Below are 12,274 nucleotides of genomic sequence, written 5' to 3'. Positions count from 1 at the left end.
CTAGGACCCTACCTGAATGGATTCTTTTCAAAATCCTTGATTTTTTTTTTCCTCTCCTCTCAGACAGAAGGAAACTCAATTTATTATTATGAATTTTGAGACCTAGGAAATCTACCTCCAGGGCAAATGGGAGAGGCAGTGGCAGGTGGGCGGGGTGTCCTCATCTTGTTTCTATAAAGTGAGCATGATAATTATCCTCCTCTTGAGCATGTGATGACATCAGATGAGCTAACACAGGTCCTAGCGCACTGCCCGGCCCAGCGTGAGCCCCACGGAAGCGTTAGCTCTAATGTTGCCCAGCTTTCCTGAGTGCGCCCAGGGCATCACCTGACCACCTGGCCCTGCTGGCCTAGGTTCCAGTGGGCTAAGCCACCATAAGACAGTCCTAGTCTTTGAGATGCCAGCAGCTGGTGAATGACACCAGCGCAGAGGCGCACATCCTCCCATTTCTCAGTCGGGTGGCCTCCTCCAGGAGCTGGGATGAGAGCCAGCGCCCACCCCTGAGGAACCCAACCTGCTGCAAACATGGAAGAGAGAAGAGGCAGCTGCTCTTTGGAAAACTGGCGACCTCCATTCTGCCTGCAAGATCATGAAGGACTCCGGACCCCACTTCCCTCCCTCCTCCAGGCTTTGTCAGCTTGCGGGCTCCATGAGGCCTTTTCAGTGCCAGGGCGAGGGGCAGGAGGTAGGAGAGAGAAGCCAAGTGGGCACCTGGGACCAGCTCCCCCAGGTGGTAGGAAACCCAGGCAGCTGTGTAGAATCTGGAACCACCGACCTAGAGGGTACCTGATAAGTGAGATCTTGGTTCCCTAAGAACTAGGAGCGAGATTTCCTGAGCCGATGTGCAGGGATAGTGTTACAGTAGACACATGAGGGCGTGTGTCCTTTGCCTGGAGAGCTGGGCTAACCTTAGGGGTCTTAGGTGGGCTCTTGCCCATTCGTGAATAAACAGCCCCTATGTTGAGGAGAAGCTAGACTTGGGGTGAGGAAGGGGTTCATTCAGTACACAGCATTCCTGCATTTGACAAGGACTGAAAGAGGCCCTTTTGCCCCTGCTGTCCCAGGCAGCCACCCTGGAAGCCTGGCCAGGGCAGGTGTAGAGCTCCCCTGAGGCCCCGAGCCCCAGGCATCCCCCCCCCACCCCCGCCCCACAGGCTGGTTGCCCTCTCCCCGGACCTTGCTGGCTGCCATTGCATTTCGGCATTCCCGGACTCTGAAGGATCTGCTTACTCTAACTGATCTTACTCCTGCGTAATCTTCTCTTTTTCTCCTGCTCTGCTGCCTGTTTATTTTTTGTTATCAGAGGAAGAAGAAATGCTCGAACCAGGAACCAGGTATTTACTGGAAAGTTCCGTTAGCCCCATTCAACTGGTTGAAACCTGTCTTTAGTCCTGCCTCTAGCACAGGTTCCCCTCTTGCCTGTTCAGTGAATCCACTTTATTGTCCTTTCTGTGACTGTAGTTAATCAAGGAAAGAATTTGCAGGTGGGGTGTGGAGGAGCCATGAAAGCATCCAAATTTATGGGGTTTTTTTTCTGTCCCTTTACACAAGCATATTACTTATGCCTCTTGTTCCCTAACCTTCTGAGGAGGCTAATATTTAATTTGGCTCCCTTTAAAAGAGAGTTTTAAGGAGATTTTATACTCTATAAGTGGCCTGGAATAACAGGTCAACCAATCATGGAATCCAAAAGAAAATTCTCCCTTGCCCAGCTCCCTCTGGCCACGGGCCAGGCTAGGAAAATTTAATTGAAAATACATTCACACCCCAGATGCCTGTGTTTAGAATTGCATCTTATTCAGCCTTTCTGACTTAAGGTTGGCCACTCAGTGGTCAATGGCTGACATCAGCTATTTCTAGAACTTTTTCTTGTAACGCACTTACTGTTAAAATATCTCTCTGGATGTTTAGGGTGCCTGAGTATCTGCACCATGAGTAGAACTGGTCTCCCTTTCTCAGACCTCAGAAGGATCCCTGGGGTCAGCCTTGCTTTCCCCACAGTGTGTTCTTAATACTAGGAGACGAGGTGGAGGCCTTGACCCTGCGCCTTTATCCCTGAGCACCAGAAGAAGAGCTGAGTTGGGGCTGAGGGGAGTGGGAGGTGGAGAACTCTTCAAGAGCAGACTCCAGTCCACTGTGGACGTGGGCTCCCTCTCCTTCCCCAATGTGCCAGTCAGGCCTCCTGAGCCCTTATCCTACCCAGCTGAGTAAGAAGGCAGAGCATTTCTTTAAAGTCACCATAGCTGTGCCTTTCCTGCAATAACAGAAGGCTTTCTATTTTCACTGTCTGTGGAGATTTCAGGATTCGCACTTCCTTGCTTGTTTTCCTACTAATCCGATGGTACTAATCTTCTGGCTTGAGTTTATAATCTGTGTTTGCAGTGTCTTTTTTCCTGTGACAATTGCCAAGTTCAGTACAACTCACGATTTTTTTCCTTAAGGATTCAGGACAAGCTATACCACTTGTTGTTGAGAGCTGCATCCGATACATCAATTTATACGGTAAGCTCCATCCTGGGGCAGTGTTTTCAGCCCTTTCCAGAACAGGTGCCAGGCTGTATTCATAAGAAATGAGATTCAGATTCATCTCGGAAGATTTCCTGTCGCTTTTTTGCTTCCAAGAGGGAAAATGCTCCATAGAACAGCTGCTTTCCTGAGTGCTGTCTCTTGAGCCCTGTGTATATGGGACTAAAAGTGGTGGTGAGAAAACCCAAGAACTAGGAAAACAGAAGGGCAGAGAGGGAACTAACACGTGAGAGAACTGTGTTAGTTCCTTCCTGGCTCCCACTCACCCTCAGAGCTCTGCACTTTTGAGTGCTGGATCTGGTTGACCAACTAGTCATTTAACACTGCTAGATAGATAGCAGTAAGTTCTATGGAGGAAACATGGTGTCTGGGATTTACTGCATGGCGTCCCCAGCACTTGCGCCTCCAAGCTCTTTATTTATTCATTCCTCCAAAAATAGATTTCCAGAGTTCATGACAGGTGCTGGTTTTTGACAATGGGAGTATAGCCATGGAGACAGGTATGATGCTGGCCCTAGGTAGCTTATATGTCCAATTAGAGGGGTGAGGAAATAAACCAGCAGAGAGAGAAAATAATTCCAGATAGTGTTAATGCCAAGAAACTAATTAAAGGGGGGATAGAGAATGGCTGGAGGTGGGCAGGGATGGTTTGGCTTAGCTGGTAAGGAGAGCCATCTCCGAGGGGATAGTATTTGAGTAGAAGCCAGCCATGCAGTCCAGGTGGAGAGAATGGCAAGCATAAATGTCTAATATTTGAGGAAGGATAATGTGACTGGACAGGAATGAGCCAGGAGGATGGGATTAGAGACACAGGTGGTAGAAATTCAGTGTCGAAAGAAATTAACAATGTGTATTGAGCACATACAATATACAAACCAAACTTTGACTGACACCTGCCTTTAAGGGTAAACACTTTCCCTTAAAGATATACTATGAAAAAACTGAATCTCAGGAAGAGGATCCCAGTCTCCCCACATTAATTCCCATTTTGGATGAGGGAGCCCCTCTAATTCCTTCAGTTTTATCAGTTGCTGTTTTGTCATTACTGTCAGGTATCAAGGTCTCCTCTTTGTTATGGCCTTGTAGAAACACATAAAAAATGAGATTGTTGGGAGTTCCCGTCATGGCTCAGTGGTAACAAATCCAACTAGTATCCATGAGGATGCAGGTTTGATCCCTGGCCTCACTCATTGGATTAAGGATCCAGTGATGCCGTGAGCTGTGGTGTAGGTCGCAGACACGGCTTGGATCTGGCGTTGCTGTGGCTGTGGTGTAGGCCAGCAGCTCTCATTTGACCCCTAGCCTGGGAACTTCCATATGCCATGGGTTCATCCATCAAAAGACAAAAAAAAAAAAAAATCAAGATCGTTGCAGTTCCCTTGTGGCACAGAGGGTTAAGGATCTGGTGTTGTCACTGCAGCAGCTCAGATTGCTGCTATGGAGTAGGTTTGATTCCTGGCCTGGGAACTTCCACCTGCCACAGTGGCAGCCCCCTCCCCAAAATGAGATTGTCTTTCTTTAATAAATTAATCTCCCCCAAACTCCATGATCCCAAGCCAACAGTCACTCAAGACTCTAGCTTTTCTGGAAGGAAAAAGACATCTGTGATGGCGAAAGGAGTGCTCGGAATCTCTGTGGCTGTTAAACTCCAATGGCACTTTGTCAGCTACCTGGGACCAGTGCAACTCGTGAGCTCAGTAGTCAGCATTCACTACCCACTTATTTGATTGTGTTGAGCTGTGGGTTAAACTGGAAGTTTTTCACTGGCCCAGTGTTGATATAAACTTCTTGTTTCCTTTAAACCCAAACAGGAGATCATAGACATATAAAGCAGGATGCCGCTGAAGATTTTGGCCTGCTCAAGTTCATTGCAAAAGCTCCTTTTGGGCTTCTGCCAGGAGACAATCATTGGAAATGACTCTGTTACAAAGGGTGGTGGGAGAAAGAGACAAGCAGTGGGGAGAGTTGTGGGTGTTCCCAGTGGTCTGATGAACTCAAAGCATTTTCTCTCTTTCTCTCCCTCTCTCACTTACTCTCTCTCTCTCTCTCTTTTTTTTTTTCTTATTTATTTCTTTTAGGGCTCCAGCAGCAAGGGATCTTCAGAGTGCCAGGATCTCAGGTTGAAGTCAATGACATCAAAAATTCCTTTGAGAGAGGTAAGGTGTGGAGTGATCATCTCATCTCCAGCTTGAGTCCAGAGGAAGACAGGGCAGGTGTTAACACATGTCTTAGCACAGGGTGCTGGGTGGCTTTTATCGACATCTCTTCCCAATTTCACCTTCAGCGACTTCACCTTGGCAGCTTGAGATCAGGCAAGGTGGGAGTATTTACACCATAGAAACTGGCAAACACTAAGACCTTTGATTTTTCTTTCTCCCCTCCAAGGAGCTAGCTGTTGAACATTTGCTACCACACATGGGTGGCCTTCTCTGGTGAGCTCTGGAGTGGTGGCTGGGAAAGAGGGCCTTAGAATCATTATTCCAGTCTCTAAAGACTTCTGTGTTTTAGAGAAGTTGGAAGAAGATAGATAATATGGAGTAGCTTAGCATTGCCTATTTCTTACTTCTTCTTCTTTTTTTTTTTTTTTTTTTTTTGGCCATACCCACACCACAGCCGCAACTCAAGCTGCTGCAGTGACAACACCGGATCCTTAACCTACTGAGCCACATGGAAACTCCTAATTCTGACACTTTTATGTGGAATTTTTGGTAAAGCTACCCTTTAGGAGGAAGAGACCATACACTCCCCCTACCCTCATGGAGGTTACCTAGTTTCCACTTCTTATGAGAAATGAAGTGGCCACAAGAATGCAGCTTATTTGGTCTTGCCTCCCTTGGCCTCAGATCCCTGATGGGGACAGATGGCTAGTGACAGTGTCCATGCAAAGTAAGGACTTACTAGGATCAGGAAAAGCTTGGTTCTTCCTATACCTCTGCATTTTTATACCAGTGTTTGTCTCACTGCTACAGCGGAACTATGCATTTTCAGTCAAGGAAACATTTTCCGACATCATGCTCCCTGTTTATTGAATGAAGCTTATCTCATGAGGAAGAGCGGGTTGGTATGTGGGCACCCAAGATGTTGCTTAGCTTACTTAACAGCACCTGGAAGCGTCACATCTCCAGAGTTACCCTCCACTCTGATTTACTATCTTCTTCTCTGAGTGCTTAGATGTTAAGTTTGGTTTGAGGACCCCAATTCCAAACCCATTTCCCCACAGTACATCCCATCCAAATTTACAAAGCATTTCTCACCATTCTACATGATCCTCCTAATAGCCTTGGAAGGTGTACAGTTTGTCCCTTTTGGTGGTGCTCTGGGCAAGCCTCTCTCCGGGATTCCAGCCCTAGAATTCTCCCAACTCATTGCCAGGCCACCACTGGAGCACCTGCCCCCTGAGCAGGCTCATCCTCCCTGCCCTCCCACTTTCATCGGGAGATGTAGCTGGCCCATGGAGGGAGCATCCTGTCAGTCCCAGACGGTCACCACTGTAGCCCCCAGCACAGAGCTTTGCAGCCCTAGACACTTTGGCTTGGAACCAAGATTTGGCTGGATGTGTCTCTCAGTGGCCTCCTAGGGTCCTGAGGAGCTTAGGTTTTGGAGTCCTCTCCAGAATCCTAGGCACTTAGAATGTTGAGAGGGCCCCAGAATTGCCCTGCCTCAAGCTCCTACTCATGCATTTATTCAGCAAGCCTGCGCTGAGCCCTGTACTATGCTTGGTAAGAGACTAGGGCCTGGAAATATGACAAGAACAAAAAACAAGTCACTGCCAACAGGGAACCGCTTAGAAAACAGACATGCAATCAGTGCAGGATGGAGTAAGCACTGGGTAGCACAGAAGCCCCTAGCCCAGCTTGGGTGGAAGGAGGGCACAATAGCAAAGCTTGGGAAGGCTTCCTGGGAGAGGAAATGCCTAAACTGAGGCCTGAAGAGTAAGAGTCAGGGGAAGCAAGGAAAGGGTGTTCTAGACCAAGGAAAAGCATGTGCAAAGCCCGCAAAGTGAGCAGTATCTTCCCTCCACCCCGCAGCCCTGTCAGCATCCATGATGGAATTGTCGTCCATCATTTTCCTGAGCTAGTGGCAGCCTGGCAGCCAGCCAGGGTTTTGTGTCTTCACTTCCCCCAACTCCCTAACACCCCTGCTGCCGTATTCATTGTAGGGGAACAGAGCCATGATCTGGACCTTTTGCTGGTTCCATCCTTCTGGACATATCCCTTTATACAGAGTTCCTTGTATCTCATGGGTAATCCCACTCCCCACCAGCCTCAGGACTGCCCCCCCAAGGCCCCTGTATTTTCTCCCTTGCCCTTGTCTTCTAAGTACCCTTGTTGTCCCAGCAGCCAGGCATGAGCCCCACCTCAGTGGGCTGCTTTCTTCCCTTCCTGACGTGATTTCTAAGGTCAGCACCTTCTGTCACTTGCTTGAGTGCTTGCAGGAGTGATGTGCACATTAGAATTCTCTGATGTGACAAGCCTTGGACCGAGAGGATCACCCGACCCAGAACTCAGCTGCAGATACTGTCTCTGCTTTTTCTTTGCCTCACGTATGCTCCTCTCCCTCTTACTCTCTTTCCAGAAGGAATCTCTTTCTCTTGCCAGCCTCATCCTTCTGCTCCACCCGAGCCTACAAGGAAGCATGGATTATTCTAGAAGAAGGGTTACTGGGATGTCTCTTTTAGAAAAGCCTGTTCTGGCTTCTCTGGGCTAGTGCCCAGATTTCACCCTCATTACTTTCTTCTTCTTGATGTTCACCACCCAACTGCCCTGGGTCTGGGCTCCTGACTGGCTGACCCTCAGAGGACCTTCTCCCCCAACTCCTGAAACTGGCTTGCTTCTCCCAGGCTCTCTGTGCATCCTCCACAGCCCCCAGCATCCAGGGGACCTGAACCCACTCTTCATGGCCCCTGTGCTCTAACTTGTGACAGAACTTTCTCTTTAAACCAATACATCGTGTGTTTTTCCTTTCTTCCTTTTACTTTTAAAGTTTTAAACCTTTTAATCTCTATAGGGTGCCTGTCCTTTGCCACTTGTTCAAAAAGATGTGGGTCTTTTCTTCCTTGGCCCCCTTCCTTCTCTCTCTGGGGGAAGTTCTTGCCTAAATTCCTTGCATAAGGCTGTTGAGAGGAGCACAGATCTCTTTTCCTTAAGCTTCTGAAAAATTACATGTTGGAAATCCATTCTTGGCTTATTATTCCTAAACCCACTTTCTTTCTCTGATATTAGTCAACCATGGTTTAAGTTGATATTATTATTATTATTATTATTATATTTTGCTGTCAATACATCTTAAATTCACCACTCACATTTTGAGTGAAAACGAAAGCACCATGAAAAGGCAGGAATCAGTGGCTGTGCTGTGGAGAGAGCCATGGGTCACTGTTGTCTCCTAGGCTAGTGTTCTGCCTCTCTTTTCCCCCACAAGCCAATCCCCTGTCCTCTTTGTATGGAAAGGTGGAAGAGTTGCCTATGGTCTCTCCTTATATGGAAGGGTGCCTGGAAAGGGAGTCAGTGGCCCTTTTGCCTTTCACAGATGAAGATGGGGTTTGGATTTGGGGCTGAAGTCATGGCATGTAGGGGCTGAAACATTCTGGACTCTGGACCTGGCCTTTCTGAGATCTGTTTCATATCCCAGAAGGAGTGTTGCCAGGAGATACTGGAAGGGGTTGTCATATTGCAGAGCTGGCAGGATCATGGTACAGAGACCTGCCCTTGAGGGACCACGTGCAGGCTTCCTGCTCTGGCCCATCCATATGCATGTTCCCCTAGAGCCAGAAGTGCACACTGTGTGTTCACACTCTGCCCTGAGTACAGCCCTGCCTTCAGTCCTTTGGCAGTGCCAGGCAACCAGCTGAGAGCAGGCTGCAGGCAGAGCTGTTTGGTAATGATTCTACCTCTCCCAGGACAGTAGCTAGCATAGTGGAAATACAGCCTTCTCTCAGACTTGCCTAGAATTTTATCTCTTCTCTTCCTCCTGGAGGAAGCCATCATTCTACTTTTTTCTGCTCATCTTGAGCTCTGGAATTCCATTCACTTCTGGAGCCCAAATTGGCTAGCATTTCAGAGAGCCAAAAGCCTGGACTAGGAGGAAGGAATGTTTGCATGGCTCCTTTTATGGATGGAGTGCCTTCTGGGAGGGAGAACAAGAATGAATATGGGGCTGGGGGTGGGGGATGGGGGGTGTAAGACCAATATGGTAACCATGCTTAATAAGGGGAGCACATACAGAAGGTGAAAAAAATCCATGTGCTTTTGGATCATGAGACCACAAGAGTAATGTGTGGTACAATAGGGAAACAGCTTGATATAATGCAGAGTTTTTGAACTCTCATGGTCCTCCAGAGAGATGTCAGGGCTGCTACTGGGAGAGAGGGAAGATGAGGAGGTAGGGCTTGTACCTCTCTCTAAAGTCAACTAAGATAGCTTTGCTCTAGATGTTGAGTATCCATGGGAACTTGTTTCTTGAAAAAGAAAGGTTGGGATTCTGCTGTAAAGGAAGAAGGGAGAGAAGAAAGGAAGATAGAAAGATAATAGAGAGAGATATAGAGAGATAGATGAGATAGGCAGGCATGCAAACAGGCAGTCAGATAGAACTGAAACCACAGATAGATGCATCACAAGACCTGGCGTCTGGTTTTGACTATGTGGGCAAGTTGTTTCATGTGTTGGGGCCTCAAGCTTCCTCGCTGAGAGAGAGTGGTGGTGCTAGAACCATGCCTCCCTTGCTGCTCTGCAGTGCTTTTGTCAGGATTAAGAGAGATCACATGCACTTCTCACTTGAAAAGTGCTACATTAGCGTAGGCAATAATTTTTTAATGTTTTCTCTTTTCTTTCTCCCTGAGAAAGTCTTGTGGGGGAAACATTCTCATCTCCTCCTGTGGGAATACCTGAGAGTTGACCTACGGAACACCAGTGCCTGGGATGATACACTTGGTTGCTTAGGCTGAGCACTGCACAAGGGTACTTGGCCATGAAGGAGCTGAAATCTGGCTCATGCCCTGGAAGCCACAAGCCCTGGTTCAGGAAGGAAGAGGGGGCGCGCTTTCTCTAATTTGCACTAAATCATGTTGGGGCTGGCAGAGGCCCTGGCAGTGACATTCATTCTCTTCCCACGGAGGCGAGGTGGAGTATAGAGATCCAAATGTGAATTTCCAGTTCTGCTCTTCATTGCTTGCCAGTCTTAGATTGCTCTGGGCTGTTCTGGGAGGAGGAGGAAGAGTTAAACAGACCTTTCCCAGCACCTTCAGGGAGGTGTCGATTGCTCCTGCTTCCTTTCCCATCGCCTGGTGGTCAACTAGCTCAGCAGCTCCTGTTAAACTGGAAAGTGCTGCTCTCCTGAGATATTTCTCCTTGTGCAATTGGCAAAAATACAAAAGTTTAACAACATCCCATGGCAGGGCTGTGGAAAAGCAGCCTTCTCCTGTGTTTCCGGTAGGAGGAGAAAATGGTGCAGCCCCAGTGGAGGAGAATTTGGCTTTATCTGTGAAACTACACAACTATTTATCCAGCAATTCTGCTTCTAGGGACCTATCACAGAGACCCACCTCCACAGATACCAAACACATGTACAAGGTTACTTGTTGTGGCAATATTTGTAACAGCAAAAGATTGGAATATCAATCCATAGGAGAGTGGTTGACTAAATTATAGTCTATCCATGAAATAGAGCACTTTGCAACCATTAAAAAAAAAAAAAAAAAGATGAGGAAGAGCTATGAACTGACATAAAGGGCTTTCCAGGATTTACTATTAAGAGAAGAAACAGGTATGTGTAGTAGTAGAGTATGTGACTTATATTTTGTTTAAGATATAAGGGAACATAAAAAATTTGCATATATGTGTTTGCTTACTTTTGCAAAAAGACAGCAGGACAAACCAGAGACTAAATGAAAATGGTTGAACGAAAGGTGTAGCGGGGAGAAGGATTGTAAACAACTTTTTATCTGGTTTTAACTCTTGGACCACGTGGATGCTTTATATTTTCAAAACAGCAATTTCGTTATGGCCACACCTGTGGCATATGGAAGTTCCTGGACCAGGGATTGAGTCTGAACCACATCTGTGACCTATGCCATAGCTGCAGTAACACCAGATCCTTTAACCCACTGCACTTGGTGGGTCATTGAACCTGTGCCCCTGCAGAGATCCAGGCTGTGGCAGTCAGCTTATTAACCCATTGCACCACACTGGGAACTCCAAGTAGCAAGTTTTTTTAAAAAGGATTTCTAAAAAAGTAAAATCTCTAAACTTGAACATAAATAGAAACAATTAAGCTGTATTACCAGACTGATGACCACACAGAGAGTAACTTTTCTTTCTTTCTTTCTTTTCTTTTCTTTTTTTTTTTTGTCATTTTAGGGCTGCACCCACGGTATATGGAAGTTCCCAGGCTAGGGGTTGAATTGGAGCTGCAGCTGCCAGCCTATGCCTCAGCCACAGCAACGCCAGATCTGAGCCAAATCTGTGACTTATACCACAGCTCACGGCAACACCAGATCCTTAACCCACTGAGAGAGGCCAGGGATTGAACCGCTGTCCTCACGGATACCAGTCATGTGTGTTACCACTGAGCCATGACGGGGACTCCAAGAGTCTCTTTTCAACATGTGCTCTGGTCATGTATTTTTTTTAACAGCTCTGTTGAGTTACACACCATAAGGCTTTTGCATTTTTAAAGTATAAATTTCAGTATTTTCTAGTATATTTATAGAGTTGTGCGTTATCGCCATAATCTAATTTCAGAAATTTTTCATCATCATTTAAAGGAAACTTGTACCCATTTGTAGTCACTCTCTACACCCCTTACACCTCAGCCCCCAGCCCCAGGCAAACACTGATCTGTTTTCTGTCTTTTGATTATATATCTTTAGTGGGATATATTTGTTTTGAGCACTTAAAAAACAAAAATAAAAGCCCTATGAGTAAATCTTAAATTTTATGTGGTAGGTTTACTGTTAGTGGTAGTATTGCAGTTAAAAATCTGAAACTATGTTATGTATATTGTAGGATAAGGCGGATACATTAAAATATTTCTTGTTAATGTTATTCAAAACAAGATTTTCACTGTAAGAAATACGAAATGCAAAACAAATTAAATGAAGGTAAAGAAAACCTTATATCATGAATTGGAAATATTAGTATGAACTTTGAAAAAATGTGTGTATGTATATTCTAGCTCTATCTACTGAAAGAGCCTTAGAAGCTCTTTACGACACTCCTGTAGCAGTGGGCACACCTAGAACCTAGAGCTTGGTTTCTAAATACCACTCCCTACAAAAAGCAAGCAGAGCTCCTTGGAGAAATGTTTGATTCCAGATCGGGATCAGGGAAAGTACAAGGTGATTCAGGGACATCTTTTATGCCAGAAAGCAAGGAAGTATTCAATAGAGATCACATCAAAAGGACATAAGAAAGGACTCTCCCTTACCAAATTTGGGAACAGTCTGAGTATCCCAGTGAAGAGTAGTGTAGTGGACTAACACACTGAATTAAAAATTACAAAAACAAGTCTATAAAATGCTCAAAAATAAGAGGAAGGTGAAGAGAACATGGGAAAGCTCTCCTTTATGGAACAATGCCAGCTAATAATTTTAGATAGAATGACAGAATCACAAAATCACCATTTCATTGCAACCCAGAGTAATAATTGACTTGGGCAAAAATTATCATTGGATGCTCAAAGAACTGTGTAAAATACATTGAGCATGGTGATTTGCACATAGATCACTTATTTTTTACAAAAACATTTTATA

General features: G+C 46.0%; 1 protein-coding gene across 1 annotated transcript in view; it reads left to right on the top strand.

The window, feature by feature from the left end:
* The window catches only part of SRGAP3 (SLIT-ROBO Rho GTPase activating protein 3), a 392,297-nt gene that overhangs the window by 338,754 nt on the left and 41,269 nt on the right, over positions 1–12,274 (top strand). The window contains 2 exon segments of the mRNA XM_021071097.1: positions 2,442–2,502; positions 4,605–4,682. Of these exon segments, the coding sequence (XP_020926756.1) occupies positions 2,442–2,502; positions 4,605–4,682 (139 nt within the window).

Source organism: Sus scrofa, chromosome 13, assembly GCF_000003025.6.
Source record: "Sus scrofa isolate TJ Tabasco breed Duroc chromosome 13, Sscrofa11.1, whole genome shotgun sequence".
NCBI classification, from domain to species: Eukaryota; Metazoa; Chordata; class Mammalia; order Artiodactyla; family Suidae; genus Sus; species Sus scrofa.
The sequence above is the reverse complement of the archived record's forward strand: the minus strand, read 5'-3'. Positions and strand labels throughout refer to the sequence as shown.